Source organism: Neomonachus schauinslandi, chromosome 3 (genome assembly GCF_002201575.2).
Source record: "Neomonachus schauinslandi chromosome 3, ASM220157v2, whole genome shotgun sequence".
Classification (NCBI taxonomy): Eukaryota; Metazoa; Chordata; class Mammalia; order Carnivora; family Phocidae; genus Neomonachus; species Neomonachus schauinslandi.
The window spans coordinates 52,280,495-52,303,731 of NC_058405.1; the positions used below are offsets into that span (position 1 = coordinate 52,280,495).

Sequence of the window (23,237 nt, forward strand, 5' to 3'; positions counted from 1 at the left end):
TTGAGCTAAAAATAATTAAACTGTCACCCTGTTTAATCAGTGTTCAGTGCTACACTTTTGCCAAAGCACAGGAGACCTCTCCCTCCAATAGATCCTTGCCATTTCCCTTTTATTTACAAGTTCCACAGGAAAGAAAACCTTGCCATTTCCCTTTTATTTACAAGTTCCACAGGGAAGAAAACCTATAAGCTGTCATGCTGAGAATCTACTGTTTATTTACTACCAGCAGGGTCTCTGAAACAGACCCAATACAAAACTGTGCAGACAAAGACCAGGATTGCGGCAGGAATTTTACTATATGCTTGTATTGTTAAGATGACAAACAAAATTTCAGATTCAAGTAGCATCTGATACCATCTATGGTTTAGTTTATGGAACACATCTGTTCAGTAGATTTAGGGCTTCAGGACAATTTAATTCACTCATCTAATGTTTATTGTTAAAATTTCAAGCTTGAAAAGGGAAATGCACTCAGAGGATGGTGATGCTTGTACTTCCCTGGGGGAAACCCGCTAGCTGTCTGCTAAGAAATCTCATAGGATGGCAGTATTTTAGTCCATTCATTAAGGTTCTTAGTCTGGTATACTCAAAACCTAATTTTGTCATGTCAACTGACCACAAACCTGACTCTCAGGAGAATATTAAAGACATATATTCTGATCTATATATAAATTCTGATATATAAAACAAGAATTGAAAATATTACAGTGTAATGAAAGCTGCGCCTTTCATATGGACCCTATGATACACTGGTTGCCATGCCAGCATATTATCTGGAGGGAGAACTACACAGAAAGCTAAATCCTCATCAGGTTATTTGGTGAACCTTGTCCTCTGAACAAGGAGAGTACATTAAATGAATTCTCCTCAAGAGATAAAGGGAACCAGATGAGTCAACAGTCTCTTGGGTTCCTTATCCCCTACGCCAGGCTTAGATGGGAACTGCTGACACTGGCCCGTTACCAAGACTGAACAATCTATTGTCAGAACAACTCAGTTCGTCTTTGGATATGTTAAGAGATTCAGTCAAGTAACATTACAAATTTGACTTGTAATGTTCTGTCTCTTTCAACTGGCTCCAGAGTTGTTCTGTCTCTTTGACCTGGCTCTGCATATCTGGACCCAGATCCATCAGTAGGTGGAATTTTTAATTTTACTCTTAAAAAAGTCATCTCAGGGACACCTGGGTGGCTCAGTTGGTTAAGCGGCTGCCTTCGGCTTGGGTCATGATCCCAGGGCCCTGGGATCGAGCCCCACGTCTGGCTCCCTGCTCGGCGGGGAGCCTGCTTCTCCCTCTGCCTGCTGCTATGCCTACTTGTGCTCTCTGTCTCTCTGTCAAATAAATAAATAAAATCTTAAAAAAAAGTCATGTCATTTAACACCAAATTCTTGTCTCAGTAGCCCCAACTATTAAAAACACCTACCACAAAGAGAGCCACAATAAGTGCTCATTAGAGAGGGGGTCCCACATTGGATTTTTGATAGAATAGGTACTTAACTCAAAAAGTAGAGAAACTTTCGTTGTGCTCTAATTGAAGAATAAGGAACTTCTATAGGAAGAGCTAAACCATCCCAAAGTTCAAAATACGTATGGTTATCCAGAAGAAAAGTACCACAAAAGACAATATGAATAGAAATGGAAGGAGTAAGAAGGCATGAAATGGTACTCTGAATATTATTTTATTTTACATCAACCTAGAACAGTTTCCTGAACATATCCCACAGAACTAGTGGTCCTCAAAATGTAAATGTTTTGCAAAGAAAGCAGAATTCTAGATTCTATGGTGACATATATTTGGAAAAAAAAAAAAGGTAAAACCAAATCATTCAAATTTCTTTAGAGCGGGAATTCTCAGAGCCTTGAATATGTTTGTGTCAATTGTGACTCTTTGGAGGAGGACCTGTATCTGGTATGCACTGAAATAAAGGAAATATTCTTTTTTTTTTTTTTAAGATTTGAGAGAGAGTGCGCGCGCACATGCACGAGCATGGGGGAGGGGTAGTGGGAGAGGGGAAGCAGACTCCCCGCTAAGTAGGGATGATCCCAGGACCCCGAGATCATGACCTGAGCTGAAGGCAGATGCTTAGCCAACTGAGCCACCCAGGCAAATAAAGGAAATATTCTAAGATTTAATTTGTAAGTGGGTTTCAATTTAAAAATTAATAAATAAAAGATTGATTTCTTCAACCCAATACATAAAACAAAGTAGATGGAAAACAAAACCACTTTTTATTGATATTAAAATAATCATACAAATGTTTGATAATAATTATTTCACTAAAAAAAGAAACAAGTCAAATACTTACATTTGTAATCCTCCAGTTCTGGTTCCTGATGATTATCAGTACTTACTTCTATTGCAGCATCTGCCAGGTTTTTTTCTAATGCTGACCTTGCAAGGGTTGGTAAGAACCTGATGGGGCCGGGAGGACAGAATGATAAAGTCAAAGCTTTCTGTGATTTCTAAATATCTTTTGGCACGTATACACACAAACTCTCTCTCTCTTTCTCTCCTTCTTCCTCTCTTTCTATCTCAAGACAACCAATTAAGGAAGCTCAGTCTTGAGCTGTGAAATCCAAATAATAAAAAATTTTGAAATAAATATAAACTTCAAGTACCTGTGAAGATGAATATCTGTTTATCTCCTTTAATAAAACTTACATGTAATTAGCAGTATTCACGTATATACAACATTTTACAGGACCAGACTTAAAATGATTTGCTTTTTAAAATGGATTTAGTATACTTAACAAATCTTGTTTAATTGTTTAACTGGATTATCAAATTTTCTTAAATAGATAAAATAACACCTTAACTGGCTCCAACTTGGCAATTAGAAATTCAAATTAGTGGAAGTGGATTAATGATGTTTGCTTTCTAACACAAATTATTCAATTTAGGATTATACAGCTTGGTCTTTCCTTCCATTTAAAAAATATACCTGCCTGTCTTCTATACATATGCTCCCAAAGCAACAATCTGGTGAGTGACAGAGGCATTCTTCATTTACAAATAGATGGCATGAACATCATGGGCTTAATGAAAATGGAGTTTCCTACCCACACAAATAAAATTGTATCTGGAATTTACGATCCCAAGTGAGCCCGCAGAAATGATTTTTAACCTATTACCTGTGCTTTACTACTATAAACTAACCACTATGTGCCACGATAAACATACTAAGAACATCACACTTCTAACTTGGGTTTTCCATAGCTCTAAATCCTTTGTGGTGGATCAGAATCAGCCTTGAGTATAAGCTCTAATAAAAGAGATGCTGGTGTAAGCAAAAAGGCAAATGAATGAGCGTGTAAGGAACTGATGGATTTCCTCTCTGTAATAGAATTTACGTAGCTGACCCTATCTCCCAACTACCTCCTCATTTTGGTTCCAGGCTATGATGGGGGGATTTATATCACTCTGGGTCAGTAGCTCAACAGTTAAGCATCAAGTAAGACTTACTGTTGTTCATCTCTGACCTTTCATCATAGTTCTTAGATTGTTGCCTTGTTTAAAACCAAGGCCTCACTTTATCTCTCAGACCCAATAACTGGGCTTTTAGCTTGTTTCCCGAGCCCTTGTCTTGGCACCATGCCCGCCCGACCTGCCTCTCTCCACTATACCATAAACTAGAGTCTGGCCTGGTGACAGCAGGCTCTGCAGCTGCATCTCCATTACTTCCTGTCAGACTACCTTGATTGACAATAACCACGTTCAAGCTTAGGCTGTGTGCTATTCCCAGAAACCCCTGACATCTATATAGTCCGCTCTCAACACATCCTCATTTGCCCCCATATTGGAACATTTCTAGATTGTCCTCCAAAGCCTGTAGAGAACTGCAAAAAAGGCATGTATGCTTCCCTTCCAATGTCAGTGACAGACACTGCTTGCCAATGTGATACTCTTTTCTACTGAGATTGAACATGTTTCAGAATTATTTTCAACCTCACACCCAGACAGCACTACCAAATAATCAGAAGTAGTATGGAAGTTGAAATATATTTACCTCTAGAATTTATATTTTAAAAGATACTGACTCACCCCACAAATGACAAGAAAGTATGTCAGGTAGTATGAGGTCAACCTTAATTTTTTCTAGGTTTCAATTTTTTCAAGTTAATGGCTTCTTTTTCCATTGCTCACTGATATTTTCTACTTGCTTTTTCCTCTCCTTCTGTGGCCTTTTGTAAAATAAGTGAGTAAATGAATGAAATATCGCTCTATCTATCCTACTTTCCTAGAACACAAACAAATACATATCCTACTGTAAAGTTTTCAAGGGTATTTATCATCATGAGCATCATAGTGCCTTTTAAAAATCATTATCATCATTATATTCATTTACTACCAGCAAAAATAGAATTGGAAAGTCTCCAGTCTCTATGGTCTTGGTTGTAACAAAAAACTAAAGAAAGATTTAACCATATTATGGGAAACACAGAAACAGAAGTAGTTACCCTAAGCCAACTCAAATAACTGTGTCATTGTCACAGAAGTGAGATACGATCTTTGGATTAAAGAATAAGATAGGATTTCTCAAGATGGTAGCATGAGAAGCTAGAGTAAGGATAGGAGATGCTCCCAAATTACCAGTGCTGGGAAGATGGGTGTTGCTATTAGTAGTAAGAGTGGGAGAAAAGACTGTGGGTCTCAGGGATTATCGGACAGCTTTTGACTTCTATTTAGAGTGTATAATTACTTAATTAATTGATTGATACCTGTGATTTTAAATCTTAAGTTTATAAACAGCACTGGAATATTTAAGATAACTTATGGCTCATCCTATTTATAAAGTTAATTATATTTGTGAGTAATTTACTTTTCCGGGAAGGTTTTATTTGTTAATTCAGACATGTGAAGTACTTAAAAGGAAATAGGGCATATAAAATTTTTTAACAAATTTCAGATGTTTGAAGATGCTTAATGTAACCAAGATATCTGGAAGATAAATGGAACCAAACATTTTTCAAAGCCCCATTGAAATAATTCAGATCTGCTAGACTTATAAAGTAAGCTGAATAACAGAAAAATCTAAAGAAGATCTAGGTTTCTTAAATTATAGCCTTAAAACACTGAACGGTAATGTTTTTTTTAAAGTAGATATCATTAATTTTATGTCACAAGGGAATTCTTGAAAAATATTGTATTTTGGTGAATGGGAAAATTTCTCCATTACCTCAATGTCAGAGACAGTTAATCTTCATTTCTAATTCTTAATACCTCTGCCTCAAATTTCTATGCTAAAGGATCGTCACTCCAAGATTTTCTGTAAGTAAATACTGTAATGGAATGCAAAATACTTGAGTGGAATAGAACTCATTCCAGGAACTTCTAGCTAATGCTTCTATAATAAAAGAACTTTTGGAACATAAAATATCTGATAACTTCCTCATCTTGTAAAATCTTTCTTCCCTTTGGTTTCTTAGGTTTTCAACTATCCAGAAAATGAATTATACATCTAGCTCCAAGACTTGGTGTACATATTTTGGATATGAGGATGAGGTACTAGGGAACCATTCCCTCAGATGAAGAAATGTTCCAGTCTGAACTTAACTGGCATAAACAAATAAATGAAAAGTATTTTAAAATTAAATTAAGACTTTTAAAAGCCAAGCTAATATTCAATAAATTTAATGTTTAACAAACTAACACTAGAGAATTTCTTTTGATTTTGTTTGCTAAAGAATAGACGTCATGAATATAAACTATTCATTTAAAAAAACTTTTGTGAAATTCAATTTTCTTTTCACTGCTTCAATATGGAATGAGGTCATTAAAAAAAGAAAAAAAAAAACTTTATGCAGCAATAGATTTTTTTTCCTTTCTGTGATTGTGCTATCATGAATAGAAGGTTAGTAAAAAAGGTTTTTGAGTTTGTAGGCTTGCTAAAGTCAACAGATAATGCATAAACAAGATAGCTGTTTCACTTTTTGCGAAGTGTAATAGGGTGGTAACAAAACAGGGTTTAATGTGGTCAGTTGATAACACTGGAAAAGTTAGCTATTTAATTCAGTGAAATATTTATGAGTATGAAAAGGAAGTAATTTTAAGTTTTTAAATTTTTTTAAACTATGAAATATTTCAAGCACATAGAAAATTATAGAGACTATTAAGCATTCTATTAATCTCTCTCCATTCCTGGGTAATTCTCACCCTAAACTGGTGTGTATTTCTCCTGTCCATATTTTTATTCTGCTATACATGTATGAATTAAAAATATATTGCATTGGGGCACCTGGGTGACTCAGTCGTTTAAGCATCTGCCTTTGGCTCAGGTCACGATCCCAGAGTCCTGGGATCGAGTCCCGCATTGGGCTACCCGCTCAATGGGGAGTCTGTTTCTCTCTCTCCTTTGCCCCTCCCCCTCCACTTGTGCTCTGTTTCTCACTTTCTCTCTCTCAAATAAATAAAATCTTTAAAATATATATATATATATTGCATTTTTGTTGTAGTTAACATTTTCATAAATGGCAATAATACCAAATCTCCTCTTGCAAATTGTTTTTCTACTTGATATTATACTGTCATGACTGATACACACAGATCTACTTCATTTTAATGACTGTTTAGTATCACATTATATAAATATGTCAATGTATAGTCATTCCCTACTGTTTCCAATTTTTCATTGTTACAAACAATGATGCCATGAACATTCTTACACATGCCTCCTTATCCATTCATTTAAGTCTTTCTCTGAGGTGATATCAAGAAACAGAATTGTCAAATCAAAGAGTATTAATATACTTAGGCATAAAGATACTGTGAGATAACCACAAAGTGATGAGACTTCCATTCCAACAGCAGTAATATAATTCCATTTTCTTTTATTCACAAAAAATGTTAATTTTTACAGGTAAAAATTATAAAAGTATGAAATGATAGCTGATTATTGTTTTAAATCTCATTTTCCTGATTAATAATGAAATTGAGCATCTTTTCAAATGTTTGTTGGTCATCTGAATTAACTTGTATGCATGCCTATTCATCCTTTGCCCATTTAGTGTTGATTCTTTCATCTCAATAATTTGTATACTTTACAGTCCCTGAATACTAATCCTTTTGTGATTACAAGTCTTATCAAACATTTCTTAGTTTGTGGCTTATAACTTGTAGAGTGGCTTAGAGTGTTTCTGTCATCTATCTGGATTTTACTTTTTTTGTATGGGATAAAATGGATATTTTTTATTTTTAATCATTTATTGACAAGTCCTTCCATTCCCATACTGATTTATAATGCTACTTTTGATATATACTAACTTCCTACAGATGTGTGGGGTCTGTTTCTGGTCTTTGTAGTCTATTCTAATAGACTATTTGTCTTTTCTTGCACCAATATCGTACTGTAACAATGAGTACAGCTTTATGATAGATCTTGATTATCTGATAGAAAAAGTACAACTCCTTAATCTTCTTCAAAATTTCCTTTGCTATTTTTTCCATGCCAATTTTGAGATCAGCTTGTCAAATTCTGCATAACCTTAGTAGTATTTGATTAGATCATATCTAGAGAGAATTTGGAGTAGAACAGCTTTACAATACTGAAGCTTCCCTTCCATGAACATGGTATAGCTTTCCTTTTATTTAAGTCCTTTACAACTTTCAATAAAGATTTATGCTTTTCTCCATAAAAGTATTATATGTCATTAGATTTACTCTTAGGTGCTCAAAGCTTCCTACTATTATTCTGAATGGGATTATTTTTAAAAATAATTAGACTTCCTCAATTGACTTTTAGTAGTATATAGGAATGTCACTGATTTGGATTTATAAGTAATCTCACTAAACTCTATTTTTCTAAATGACTTATATATAATTTCTATTGAATTTTTTACAGAGTCAATCAGATAACTTTGGGCAAATGCACTGGCTGAAAGTACAAAAAGGTGACATTCTTGTTCTGTTCCTAACTCTAAAGGAAATATGAGTATTTAACATAAAGATGTTTGCTCTAAATTTTTGGTATATACCCCTTATCAGACTGAAGAATATTCCTTCTCTCCATGGTTTACTATGAATATTCCTGGTTTTCTAAGAATTTGGTTTGTTTTTAGGTTTGGTTGCTGGGTTTTATCAAATCCTTTTTATTCATTCAAAAAAAATTTTTTTCTAATATGTTAATACAGTGAACTAAAAAAGAGAATATTAAACTTTCTTCACATTCTTGAGATAATTTAAAATTGCTCATGATTTTAAAAAGATATATATATATAGTTAGATTATTTCATGATTTGTAATTTTCCTTTCATACATTATTCTTGTTGGGTTCAGGTATCAAAATTATACTAGACTCAAAGTGGATTGCAGTTTTCACTGTCTGTCTACTCTTTGGAACAGCTTATAGAATGCTTTGAGTATGACTATTTCATTCTAATATCCAAAATATTATTTCCCCTTAGGCTCCAAAACTGTTTACATTGCTTAGTATTAACTATTTATTTCTATTAACACATATCTATACCCAAGTTCTGACTAAGAAAATACTGGGTAGGTAATGAATCTCTCTCTCTCTGTCTATATTTTTTTCAGTTCATGACCCTGAAAAATAAGCAATTGAAGCATTTTCTTTTCTAATTTTCATTTGGAAGCCCAATATTTTTCCACTTAAAAGAAAAGAAGGGCGCCTGGGTGGCTCAGTTGGTTAAGCGACTGCCTTCGGCTCAGGTCATGATCCTGGAGTCCCTGGATCGAGTCCCGCATTGGGCTCTCTGCTCAGCAGGGAGTCTGCTTCTCCCTCTGACCCTCCCCCCTCTCATGTGCTCTCTCTCATTCTCTCTCTCTCAAATAAATAAATAAATAAAATCTTTAAAAAAAAAAAAGAAAAGAAAAGAAAAGAAGAACCAATTTCATTATTTCTCATAATTATCAGTTTTTTAAAACATTATTCTAAAGACACTGGAAAGGAGCCTCATTTTAGGTGGATACACCATAAGGAGAACAAATTTAAGTTGCAACACAGGAAGCTTACTTTCACTGTAAGAAAAACTGTCATCTAAACTGGAGATTGATAGAGGGCAATTATAGATTCTCCTAAGCTGAAAATAGGTTCTTTTAATTACTTTTTTATATCAAGGAATGAATGGGACAATAGTCATAACCACCACAAAAATAATTGCCAGATCATATGAAAAGAGTCTAAAAGAAATCTCTGGGCTTCTTGGGTATTGTTACTAATCCCTATTATTCTTTATTTTTAAAAAGATTTTTTATTTATTCATTTGAGAGAGAGAGTGAGATCACAAGCACGAGCAGTGGGGAGGGTCAGAGGTAGAGGGAGAAGTAGACACCCCACTAAGCAGGGAGCCCAACGCGGGGCTCCATCCCAGGACCCTGGGATCATGACCTGAGCTGAAGGCAGATGCTTAACTGACTGAGCCACCCAGGCACCCCCCCCCCTTTTTATTACTCTTAAAATAGTTTCATGCAAGTGTGATTTTGTAAGAAAATTCTATAAGCCAGTATTTTATAATAATTTCCAAACAAGTATAAAAAATATTAGTTTTGTTAAATTTAGGCAACAGGACAGTACTATCAAGCATGGAAAGTTCCAAGGCCAATTTGGGAAGTGCTTAGTGTAATGGTGAAGAGCACTAGCTGAGAAGACACATACACCAGCGTTCAAATCCCAAACCCACTTTTACTTATTTACTACTTTCTGACTTAAGCAAGTGACTTAAACAGTTTTCTCACCCACAAAATAGCTCTTAAAATTGTTGTTATGCCTAAGTAGGATAAAATGGGTTCTAACTGAACATGAGGTTGAAATAGCTACATATTCAGGCAATACTTTCTCCAGACCTTGGGTACTATTAATTAAACATCTGTTACTGTTTTAGCAAAGACCCAGAAACTTGAATTCAGTGAGAAAGGCGAACGTGGTTACCTGGAAAGGCAGGCTTTCATAACTGCACTGTGAAGATTTTCATTAGGGTACTGTGACAGCCGACGAGAAATCCGCAACAGCTGTCTGGTAGAAAGTGATGCGGCCAGTGACTGTGCCTATCAAAAGGCAAAGACAGCCTGTTAAGAGCCTTGTTTCCACTTGCTGAGAGTCCCTTTAGATGGGATCAGAGCAGAATTCATTATTCCTGAAGGACAAGGCCAAACTTCAAATACGTAAGTACTGTTAATGAATTACAAATAAAAATAAAGGAAAACCAATTTACACTTAAGGCATCCTTAAAGATAGTTTTTTAAAAGAATCTATAAAAAGTGTTTATCAGTTAAATTCAATAAAAGCGTTTTTACTGTGCTAAGTGCTGTGCATACATGTTTTTTGGGTGGAGGGGAGAAGAGGTTGGATGGAGGAAAGATGTTACATAATACAGGCCACACCTGACTTTACAAATAGCTTTTATGTACAAGTAACTATTTGTTCTTTTTTTTTTTCCTGCCTACACAAAGCTGAACTGTTCAGATAGCCCGAAAATGCTTAGAGCTTTAGGTAAATCTATGGCTTCTGAAATGGAGAAAAGGAATTGTGGATAATTTAGGTTGCTGACCACAGAGGTGTCAACCAGTTTGTCCCTTGGGTGGCAGCTTGCAGTTTGAAATCCTTCGCTTATAATGCCAGAAGAATTTCACTTTGTTTTCTTATTCTTCAAAAAAAAATAAGAAATCCCATTAATAGAGCTGCTAGTACAGAACTGGGATATGTGAGTACCAGTAAATATTTGTTAACGTGATTTTGAAATTATCTTAGTGGGCAGCGTAATGCAATGACTGATAAAGTTTATCAGCTTTGGAATCAGATAAATCAGGCTCTCATGTATTAGCCTGGTGGATTATTCAACATCTTCAAGCCTTGGTTTTCTCATCTTGAAGTTGGTGATAATAATGCCTTCACATTTAAGGTTGTTATGAGGGTTAGTATCCACAATCTATAAAGAACTTACCAAACTCAACACCTAAAATAAAAATAATCCAGTTAAAAAAATGGGCAGATGACATGAATAGACATTTTTCCAAAGAAGACATCCAGATGGCTAACAGACACATGAAAAAATGTTCAACATCACTCATCATCAGGGAAATACAAATCAAAAGCATGATGAGATAGCACCTCACACCTGTCAGAACAGCTAAAATTAACAATACAGAAAACAATAATTGTTGGTGGGTATGCAGGGAAGGGGGAACCCTCTTATACTATTGGTGGGAATGCAAACTGGTGCAGACACTGGAAAACAGTATGAAGGTCCCTCAAAAAGTTAAAAATAGAACTACTCTCCAATCCAGCAATTGCACTACTAGGTATTTACCCAAAGGACACAAAAATCCTGATTCAAAGGGATACATGCACCCTGATGTTTATAGTACAGTGTCATTATCAACAACAGCCAAATTATGAAAAGAACCCCAATGTTCATTGACTGATGAATGGATAAAGAAGATATGGTATATACATACAACAGAATATTACTCAGCCATAACAAAGAATTAAATCTTGCCATTTGCAGTAACATGGATGGAGCTACAGAATATTATGCAAAATAAGTCAGTCAGAGAAAGACAAATACCATATGATTTCACTCATATGTGGAATGTAAGAAACAAAACAGGTGAACATAGTGGGGAAAAAAGAGAGGCAAACCAGAAAAGAGACTTTATAACTATAGAGAACAAACTGAGGGTTGCTGGAGGGGAGGTGGGCAGGGGGATAGGTTAAATGGGTGATGGGCATTAAGGAGGGCACTTGTGAGGAGCACGGGGCATTGTATGTACGTGATGGATCACTTAAATTCTACATCTGAAACTAATATTACACTGTATGTTAACTGACTGGAATTAAAAACTTGAAACTAGAAAAAAAGAGAGAGAAAAGAAAATTGTTCTAAGGCACTTAGCAGAGGTCAGACACATGGGTGCTCAACAAATGTCAGCAATTATTGTTAAAAGTCAGCCTCTTCAAAATGAAAAAAAAATCTAACACAGGAAGGGCATGTGACCTGCACTTCAGTATGAATTTAATGCATCAGATTATTATTGGATTAATTTCTAATTTAGATCAGCAGCATTAGGAGACAGCAGTTTTCATTGAAAACCAGGTGAGAGAAGAACTTTTGGAGCAACTAGCCCTTTGGGGGGGTGGACAGAAGAGGCCAGGAGGAAATGTCACAGGGGTAATGGGGGCAATACAGTGGTCCTGAGCCCCTAAGGGAACACAGAGGAGGACTCCATGAAGTTAGCAGAGGGTTCAGGATGGATGGTGGGAGGGTGCCAGGATGCCAGAGACACACTGCCTATTGGCTTGTTTCAGCATTTCACTTAAGCTGATCTTGGTAGGTCCCAAGGAAGAACAAAGGGCGGGGATTTCTCCTCCTGTGTGCATTTCGCATCTCCATGAGATGCTGGTGTGCTGTGCTATTATATCTCAGCTACAACATAGGTTAAATGGTCCTTTGGGGACTAGATTGGGAGCATGATCACCATTTATGATGTATCCCTTTTTCTATTAAAAAACACATTCTATGTCTCAAAGAACTCATATGCAAACATTTGGTTCATCCTTGTTTTCAACAAATTTGCATTCTAGACATGGAGACAATATTTAAATATAAGAAAGTATAAACTGCAATTCAAAATAGCATATAATTTAATGCCAAAATAAGTGAAGCACTTGACAACTGTTAGAGGGGCTTAAAATGAAAATATTCAAGTGGGCACAAGAAATGCTATGAACAAAGGCATGAGAGCAAAAGGAACAGAAATAGATGCAGAAATGTGAGGAAATCAGCCCAGCTTTACTAGAGGGTCTTGCTGGAAAACTTGCTCCTAAGTAACAAAGACCTGGGACTAACACTTGGAGGAGTCTGGCCTTACTCCTAAAGGCAATGGGACTTTGTTATGTGCAAAGTGGTAATACGATTTTAGAAAGATTAATCTGGTGGTAGCATGCAAAGTAGCTGAACGACAGAGAGAACTGAGACAGGAAACAGAAAGCTACTGCAATGATCTGTCTATAAAACGATAAGGTACAGTAAGATTACTGGCAAAAAAGGCAAAAAAGAGTGGAGAGAAGGAATCAACAAATATTTCAGAGAACTTGGCCCCTGATGGATATGAGAAAGAAGGCAGAATTGAGGATAAGATTAAGGTTATTTGAGCCAGTATAATTTAAAGTATCAGAAGCTAAATATGACTCAGCAATTCCCATTCTGAATATGTGGGCCCACGAAAAATTCCTATTTTAATCATGGAAAATGTTTGACAAATGATTCCAACCTGAAGATTCTCAAGACAGGAGTCCTAATAAGCCATACCGTAACTTCCTCATGTACAATATTCTAATCTCATCCAAGAATGACACTGAATTCAGGCTTTACATTTCATTCCAGTTATCAGTAAGGACGTCTTGCGAATTTGACAATATCAGCTTTCTCAGTTGCTAACATCAAAATGCTTTACAATAACATCCAGTGTTAAAAAAAATCAGAACAAAGCTTTACATTGAGCCATTTAAATGTTGAATAAAGGGTTTGCTTATTTCTGCTCTTGCGTTATCAATTAAAAATTCAGAATGCACTTTACTTAAAAAATTCCTAATGTGTTTATCGTTTATAACATTAAATTTCTAACTGCACTTTTATCTTGCAAAAAAGAGTATGAGGATATGAGCACATTCCCTTAGTTACCATGGAGTTTAAGCGCACACCTCAAGGGGTTTCTTGTATTGGCATTATTAGTAGTAGTAATTCAGCTTAAAAATATGAAGGATCTGATCAGAAATTTTTTTCAATAAACCTTCTCTTTTTCCTCTTAACGAATTATTTCTTTTATGAAAACATACTGTTTTCAGGGAGAGAAAACGCTAGGGACAATGTGTTAATAAATTAGTACTTAATTAATCAATCACTTTTTTCATTCATCCACCAAACATTTGTTAAGTGTCTCTTATGGGCCCGGCACCAGGCTGGAAAAACGAGAAAGAAGAATAAACCACACTATTCAAGGAGTTCAAATACTAATTGAGGAGATGAAAATAAACCTGTGATACAGCTACCACAGGTCCATAACAGAATCGTAAGTCAAGTGTCATGAGAGCAGGTGGGAGATAGAGGTTACTTCTGTCTGAGGGGCTGAGAGAGATCTGACAGGGGACAGGGAGAAAGCACATTCTGGCGGTGTCACAGGAAGCTGGGGCATCTGGGTATGTGCCGGGCTTAGCAAGCAGGAAGAAGAGAAGTGCGGGAGGGCTGAGGGTGCTTCAGGAGAAGCCGTAAGAAAGTGAGGCTAGAAAGGCAACGTACAGTCAGACAGAACTGGGCAGGCATGCTTATTTAGCAGGCTGTCCTTCAGTCCGTAGGCAGAGATTTCATCCCTTAACAGTTTAATGATGGGGAGAACTTAGGAGCTGGATTTGGGAAAGGCCACTCCAGAGATACTATGGATGAGTCATTCATTCATTTACTTAACAGACATTTGTTGACCGTCTACTACATAGCAGGCAAAATTCCAGATGCTGCGGATACAGCGGGGACCCAAGCAAAAACCCCTGCTATCCTGGAACTTAAACTTGAGTGAGGGAAAATAAGCAATTAAAAAAAGTGAATAAAACATATATTATGTCAAAGGGTAATAAGCCTTATGAAGAACTTTAAAGCAGAAAGAGAGGAATGAAATGGGGGCTAAATGTGATTCTAAATGGAGTGCTTCAGGTAGGCCTTGTTGAAAAAGTGACATCCGAGCAAATCCAAACGGGGGAGTTTGAATTGCAGTTATCCGGGGAAGAAAATCTAAGCGGAGGAAACACTGAGTGCCAAGGGCCCTGAGGCAGACATGAGCGGGTTTAAGGAAAAAGAAAGAGAATGGTGTAGCTGAGAAGAACAAGTAAGGGACAAATTGGAGAAGAAGTTATTAATCCCTGGGGTTTAGGGGGTCTGTGACAACTGGAAAATGGTCCCCTCCCCAAAGATATCCACATCCTAATCCCTGGAACCTATGAGTTTTACCTCATATGACAAAGTTAACTTTGCAGACCACATTAAAGATTTTGAAAAGAAGAGAGCATTCTGGATTATTTGTGTGGCCCCTAAATGCAAGCGCACATATCCTTGTAAAAGCGAGGCAGAGAGAGGTCTGAACAGACACATGGAAGAGAAGGTGATGTGAAGATGGAGGCAGAGATTAAGATAATGAGGCCACAAGTCAAGGAATGCTGGCAGCCACTGGAACCTGGAAAAGGCGAGGGACAGATTCTTCCCTTTGGCCCCTGAGGGAGTGCTGGGGATACCTCGACTTGGATGCAGTAATACGCACTCCAAACTTCTGGCATCCAGAAAGGTGAGAAAATAAATTTCTGTTGTTATAAACCAGCAGTTTATGGTAATTTGTTACAACGGGCCCAGGAAAGTAATCCAGGGCCACATGAGGAATGAACTGTTGCTGGTGAGGGCAGTCAAAAGGAAAGGGCAATATTCCAGGAGAAAGATTATGAAACCAAATACCAGGACAATTACTGGCAATAGGTAAGAGAATGGATGAGACATCATGATGCTAAACTGATGAGATTTGCTTTCTGGTTAAGTGGAGATCATGGGAAGGCAAGGAGACAGATTATTAACACAGCCAGAAAATTAAATAAGAAATACGAATAGATTTAAAGGGGAAAGACAGTTTAGTGGTACAAGATATGTTGTATTTATAGTGATCCCAGAGTATCCAGTTGGGAAGTGAAGGAAACTACCATTTATTAAGCAGCTACTAAGGAAGAGATTCTTCACACACATTTTCATGTTTAATCATCACAACCTCCTTATGAAGTAGATAGCACTTGCATTTTAGAGATGAGAACACTGAGATTCACAGTTGGTGACAGCCCTTGATCCTTTCAACAGATGCAGTGGTTTCCAACTTTTTAAACATCAAGTCCCTCTTTTGTATTCCCCATGTGCCCTGTGTTTTAAAAGACTTCGCTTACCAAACTGCATGTATTAAAGAAGAGTTAGTTCTTTATGTTTTGCTACCCAAATGCATGTATGTATAATCACCAATCATGTTTCAAATTGGCATGATACAACCAGGCTTTGGTATTAAAAATCCAGCTCAAAGCAAGTAATATTTTTGTTAGTCCTTTCATCCCTTTGTGCACAAATATATAATTTGCCTTGGTCTATTTGAAATATTAATTATTTCTTGAAAACCTCAGATTAAAAACTAACCTTTTTATTTCACCCCTAATAGAGCATGAATTATATTGAGTATATTGGACTTTGACAGCAGGGGGAACTTTTTGTTATAGTGCAAAAGTGTTTTCAACTGTGAATGCTAAAATAAAAGGTATGCAAGAAATTTTAAAAAGGGCAGGGGGGCAGGATATGCCACCCCAAAACATGCCATTTTGACACATTTATTACTTTGAATTAAAGTTACATAAGAAACAGCCAGTACAAGAAGGACATTCTGACCCTCCTTTGTCCCCCGGAAGCAGGAAATAAATCTCCCCTATGAAAGGCATCCTTTCTGTCCCAGGAGGGTAGAAGACATCCTTAGCGCCAGCAATAGGGAACATAGGGCCAAGATGGCAATATAAACAAACTTTGTTATCTCATCACTAATTTGCTACCTCAAGCCCAAACTTCTTTGTCTTGTCAATTCTTTACAAATTTATTGTTTGTCTAAAAGGTATAAAAGCTGTCTGCTTTGATCACTGCTTTAAGTATAATATTTTTATGGGGCCCGTGTATATATGGAATTAAATTGGGATTTCTCCTGTTAAGTCTGTCTTGTGTGAATTTAATCGTTAGGCCAGCCAAAGAACCTAGAAGGAGGGAAGGGAAAAGTTTTCTGCCCCTACACCGTCCCAGGATGGAAATACAATTAGAAACAGAGAATGAATGAGAAAAGAGAAGTTAGAAGCTGAAGAGAAAGAGGTCAGCGTTAATAGAAGAGGTCACACTTGGACTAGATGAGATTGCTCAGCACAGGAGATTGGGGGCCAGAACTGAACCCCCAGGATCACCAAGCCCGAAAGCTAGTTTTCTTTCTTCTATGAGACCAGCCATGAATAGCTGGAGTCAATGTTCAAATCACTGAAAGAGTAAAATATATATGCACAGGGCAAAGCACAGCATAAGAGATAAAAATACCAGCTTGAAAAATAGATTTTAAAGCATTAAACTCTGAGAACTTAAAGCAGCAGCATGTCAACAACAAAAAATCCTATGGGAAAAAGCCCAGACTTACCGTGGGATCCTGTGTCTCTCTGAGTTGGTGTGTAAATGATAACAATCTGTCCAAAGCTTCCTGAGGTATATTTGGGACCTATGTTATGAGAGAATTGAGAAAAGACAGAAAGAATAAATGGGGATATCTGATCAATCAACCAGAAATTCTGGCTACTCGGCAAACAATATTAGAATTATATTTTTAGAAAGTACCTGGTGATAGGTAACATGTTTAACTCCTTGATAAATTTGCTTATTCATTTTCTCAGGAAACACTTCTGCCTCGGCTTTCTCTTTAACAATCAGGTAGTTAAAACCAAGCCACTCTTCATTTATAATTCCACCACCAGGATAAAACTTTGGAGCCTCTAACTCAATTAAAAACTGGCATAAAGTGTACCCATAAAAAATTTTTCATAATTATTTCCCTGTTTGTTAGCTTTGACATGATTTTTTAAACTCTAATTTAGGCGTTTTTCTTACTAAAACCAAACTCCTTCACTTAGTAATCTTATTATCTACCAAGTGAAATGGGTATCCTGCAACAAAGAATGGATGCCCACGCTGTTCATTTTTTCAAGGACTTTTAAACCACATACCTAAGGGGAGTAATCAGTTTATCAATGAATTCTGAAGAACAGTTGGCTAAATAACACATGCTGGTTGCTTGAACGGTAATAATCTTAATCTAATTAAATATTTAACTGAATTAAATTATGAGAAATTAAACTAAAACAATGACATTTTATAATTTTGATTTAAAAAGATCAGAGAGATATTAGAACAATGACTAGTATAATGTAACCACTTCAGAAGTAAACTGCTCAGGGTTTCTTTGTCATTTAAGTGACTGGCACTTGAAAATTCTACATTCTTTTCAGTACCTATTTTATCTCATTCATTCTTTAAATTAAATCCTGTGATATAAGAAGCAGTATTATCCCCAACTTCAGATGAGGAAACTATGGTTGAGTAATTTACCCAAGATCTGGAGGCTGATGAGGAGTGGATTTGGCATTTTTTTTTTTTTTTTAAGGATTTTATTTATTTATTTGACAAAGAGAGAGGGAGGGAACACAAGCAGGGGGAGTGGGAGAGGGAGACGCAGGCTTCCCACTGAGCAGGGAGCCCGATGCGGGGCTCCATCCCAGGACCCTGGGATCATGACCTGAGCTGAAGGCAGACGCTTAATGACTGAGTCACCCAGGCCCCCGGATTTGGCATTTAAAAGTAAGCTGTTTGACTTGAAAGCCTATGCCCTTATCCACCTCCATGCTCACAAGACCTAAAATTAATCAGCTAGTTCTGGTATTTCAAAGGGGATGAGTGCATTTATGTAAAAAGTTACTTATCTGTGATCGAGAACACCACCACCCAGTAGAACTTTCTGTGATGACGGAAACGTTCTTTACCTATGCTGTCTAACATGGTAGCCAAAACCCCCCAGGTGTTTATTGACCCCTTGAAATATGACTGAGAAACTGCACTTTTAAAATTTATTGAATGTGGCTGGTGCTACATTGAACAATGCAGTTCTAAAACTCCAAAAGTGTGAAGCACTTTAGTTAAGGCAGACATTGAAATAACGCGTTACGTATACTGCAAGCCACTGGATAACTAATCAGGTAAGCACAGATACATTACAGTACTGAGGGGAACAGGACGACTTTGTATTTTCTAAAATCTAAGGAACTAAAATATATTTGGCCTCCCTTTATAGTAGGAACTTCAAATAGTCATCTCTGGCTGATTATAGAGGGAAAACGAATCCTAAAACTGCCTCCACATGCGGAAAGTGGAAAGACAACTTACATCCATGGTTCTCAAAGTGTGATCCCCAGATCAGCAGCATGGGCATCACCTAAGAACTTTAGAAATGTAAATTCTCATGTACCGCCCTAGACCTAGGGACTCAGCAATCTGCATTTTATCAGGCCCTCCAGATGATTCTGAAAAATGCTAAAGTGTGAGAACCATTATATCAGGAAATTTGGGAGTAAATGGGAAGAAGCAAGAAATGTCCAATTCTGCTCCGACAGGTGTCAGAGTACTTTGAAAGAGAACAGCTGAAGGCAACAGGCTAGAGCTCGCCTTACTCTTACCATTTCCTTAATCACTTGAATTTCTTCACTTTTGACAAGTGGTTTCATATAATGGAAAAAGAACATGGTTAAGAATTCTGGTCCCAGCCACTGCTGTGTTGTGCTTCCGATAACAGGGGGCTCTGCCAAGGCGATGATTCTGAAGGAGGGGTGGACAGGAAAAATGGATCTAAAAGGGGAAAAACAAACAAACAAACAAACATAAACTTTCATTTTAGAAATTAGGTCATGGTAGCTAAAGCCTAGGCAACGATAAGCCTACTGCTATTAATATAGTCAAAGCTATTATCCAAAGAACAAGCCTTGAAAAAAATCAGGACGTCTTAAGAACTTATTATTAAAACAGAAAAAGAGGGGTGCCTGGCTGGCTCAGTCAGTTAAGGGTTCGACTTTTGATTTCAGCTCAGGTCATGATCTCAGTGTCATGAGATCGAGTCCACATTGGGCTCTGTGCTGAGTGTGGAACCTGCTTGAGAGCCTCTCTCTCTCCTTCTCCCTCTGCACCTCCTCTGCCCGTAAGAGGCACCGTAGCCCACTGCTAGTAGCTGTTAATTATGAGACCCTATGGTATCAGACTCACTGCATTCTCTCTCTCTCTCAAATGAATAAACAAATCTTTAAAAAAAAGAAAAAAGAATCATCTACTGCTAAAACATCATGTACTGTTTCCACTGATGATCTCCATCCCTGCACAAACCACTGTTCTGGATATGCTGTTATGCCTCCAATAAATTTTCTCCATAGTCCCTTGAAACAAAATTCCATCCAGTTCATATTCATTACATAGGTTCCTTTTCTTTATTCAAAATCCCCTCAAAATCTCCTGTCTTGCAAGGAACCCACTCTATGTCAATCATAGAAAGACCAAGGAGTATGATCCAGGATGTTCACTTCACAACACAGAAGCTTTAAGCAGCATAAGGGGCTGGGTTAAATTTAAAATCTGGATTAACAGAAAGAATACTTAGGTCTTCAAAAGATAGAGAAAATTAAATGTTTATATAATTTACTCTTTTGTCATTTTATAGGAAATATTGTGATTTTTAAAGTGATCTCTTTTATAGATCTCTGCTAGGGAATCTAGGGATGTAAATATTCTAGGACACATAGAAGAATAAGGTAAAACTGCCCACCATTTGTGAAATGACTTGAGTATGTTTTGGAGAACAGACCAGACACCCCTTATAATCTATTCATGTGTGTGATAGTGTCAGTTCTCATTAATTGCACTCTAAACCGCAGTGGAAATATAACTTTAAAGGGTAATATCACCTTTGCTATAAGAAAGAAAAGATAAAATGCAAACACTTGCCAAGATCTTCACAAAAATAAAAATTTAGGTACATAACTGGCATTTCTCCAGAAATAGACTATTCATTGCCATTAACTATTATAATAGAACCCAACAGTTAAGTGATTAGGCAGCTAGAATATTAGGAGGTAGGATATGTGTGGAGAGGATTAGGTAAGTACTTGGAAGATTTAAGATAAGAAAATGCCCTCCCAATACAACAGGTAAGGCCACTGAGTCCCTGACTACATGATCTGTAATTTTAGAGGCCACACCATAATTTGCAAACCAGGGAAAAGCAGTTTTTAGAAATGGTCATATGAAAGGTCTAGAAGTATTCATAAAAGCTACCAGATATCGTTTCATTTTGCTAGGTAGGAAAAAAAAAATCCTTATTTACAGATATTCAAGCAGGGCATGGGAATGATCTATCCAAAGGAGTTGTTCTGGGAAAACAGGAAAGAATAACATGAGCAGAGTCAGAAAGTTCTGAGGATAGCATGATCACTGAGGACTGCCAGCAATTAGATAGTCACACAAGAGAATCTAGACACAGAAAATTCTGTGATCTAAAAGCTAAAAGAGAAGATTTTTCCATTTTCCACTTCTGCCAAGTGGTTTGCCATATTCCAGAAAACTCAGCTCCATGGCCCAACAACAGATGTTGGATTCATCCTTGATCCTCCTCTTTCCTAGCTGGGACAAAAGAAGGTGGGAGAGACAGAGCTGCTTTTTTGTGATTTGACTGCACAAAATTAAATCTGCAGATGTAGTTTCTTATTCAAGATAATAAGGGATACTAAATCAGGGAAAAAACAAAGCCAAAATCCAACATGTAAGCCAAAAGAGGAAGTCCAATTTATATCCTTAAACCAAAAGATCAGGAAGCAGGTACCACAGCTGAGCTGTGAATTTAGGACTAGAAGAGCAATTAACATGAGAGCAAGCCATAGGAGAGCAAGCTAGGTGGCTTGAATTTAAATATGTGATGATCATTGCTTAGAACATCACTGTCTGTGGCTTGCTTTTTGGTATTGACTCTAGCAGGGTACCCGAGTAAGCGGGCCCAATTTAAAGAGGGCAGTTTCTGAGACAGCTGATGTGTCAGGGAGAGAAGTGTACACTGACTATAAAAACAGCCAGCAAACTACTGAATAACAGGATAAGGACCGTTGTGTTGCTAGGTCTCCCCCAAAGGCTTCCTTACATATAAATAGGTCATATGGAAAGTCATTTCCTGATGATGATAGGATCTCCACATCTGAAAGTTGGAGAGCAGAGTACTCCTGAGGATCTGCCACGTACTTTCAGGTGATTTAACATACTGGCGTGTAATACAAAGGTTGGATAAGTGGTAAACAGTTGAGAATTAGGAAACAAGAACAGTTAAAAGTTAAAACCAAGGTTAACTTAAATTTTACTAGAATTTAACAACAACGAATAACAAATGGAACTAAAGATATAGCTTAACTTCAGATAAGTAAATATTTCATAAAGATTAAAGATTAAAAATGCAAAATGCTCTTTTTAAAAAAGATTTCAAAAATAAAAGTATTGAGGTCAGTATGTTTGTTTGGGGGCACTGAATATAAGTTTTAGAGAGTAAAGCACCTTCCACTGCTTCTCAGCAATAAAAAGGAATGAATTATTGATATACATAACATGAAAGATCTCAAAATAATTATGCTGAGTGAAAGAAGCCAGATCAAAAAAAGTATATACTGTGTAATCCCATATACATGAAGTTCTAGAAAATACAAAATGTATCAAGTAACTGGAAGCAGATTCCTAGGGGTGGGAGAGGAGGGTGACAAGGGTCAAGAGAGAGGGACTCCCCAGGGGTCTGAGTGCACTTTGGGGGGATGTCATAGATGTATTCATTATCTTGACTGTGGTGGTAGTTTCATAAGTATAAATGAATATCAAAAATTATGAAACTGTGCACTTTAAATATTCACAGTTTATTATACATCATTATACCTCAAAAAAGCTATTAGTAAAAGAAGAAAGACTTCAATAAAGTCGAATCTTTTGAAGGAAATTAGAGGGTAATTTTTGTCAAATGTGTCTATTAAGGAATTTGAAAGAATAACACAGAAGGTTTTTATGAAGACATTAATCATAAGCCGAAGAGGATTTTGTAACTGGCCTTCTATACTATTACTAGCGTTCCCATTCTGAACCTACAGGCTGTGCAGCCTGTATTTCACCTTTATTTCCTGTGCAATGTAGCAAACCGCATGGACACATTCCTTACTCACCCTTATACCACACAAGGTCAAGGGTGATACCTGGAAGAGAACAGATGCTAACTAACTAAATAAATGTATTGCTATGGTTAAGAGCCATCACTGCAAGAAACTTTTTGAAGACCTTTGATGGCAAGGACAAAAGAAAGGTAACTGATAAGAACTGGGAATCATGGTTTTTCACCCAAAAGCAGAGCAGCTAATATAATCTGGTCTTGCATGAGTACGTTAGAGAAGGTTCATCCTCTATCAAAAACACAAAACCAAAGCACACAATAATAATTAGACTCTTCATGGAGTTTGGAAAAAATGGTTCTTTTTCAAAATCAAAATTTCCTTAAGCCTCTTTGTTTTGAGAATCAAACACAAAGACTCAGGCATAAAATCTTGGATCTATCTTGAATTTTGTTAAAAACTTACATGGCCTA

The 23,237-nt window shown here is 36.8% G+C and overlaps 1 protein-coding gene across 1 annotated transcript in view; it reads right to left on the bottom strand.

Moving 5' to 3' along the window:
• The window catches only part of VWA8 (von Willebrand factor A domain containing 8), a 343,953-nt gene that overhangs the window by 205,751 nt on the left and 114,965 nt on the right, over positions 1 to 23,237 (bottom strand). The window contains exons 15-18 of the mRNA XM_021697955.2: positions 19,270 to 19,438; positions 17,187 to 17,264; positions 9,886 to 10,001; positions 2,308 to 2,414 (exon numbers count right to left, since the gene is read on the bottom strand). Coding sequence (XP_021553630.1) covers positions 2,308 to 2,414; positions 9,886 to 10,001; positions 17,187 to 17,264; positions 19,270 to 19,438 — 470 coding nt within the window. The remainder of the gene's footprint in view (positions 1 to 2,307; positions 2,415 to 9,885; positions 10,002 to 17,186; positions 17,265 to 19,269; positions 19,439 to 23,237) is intronic.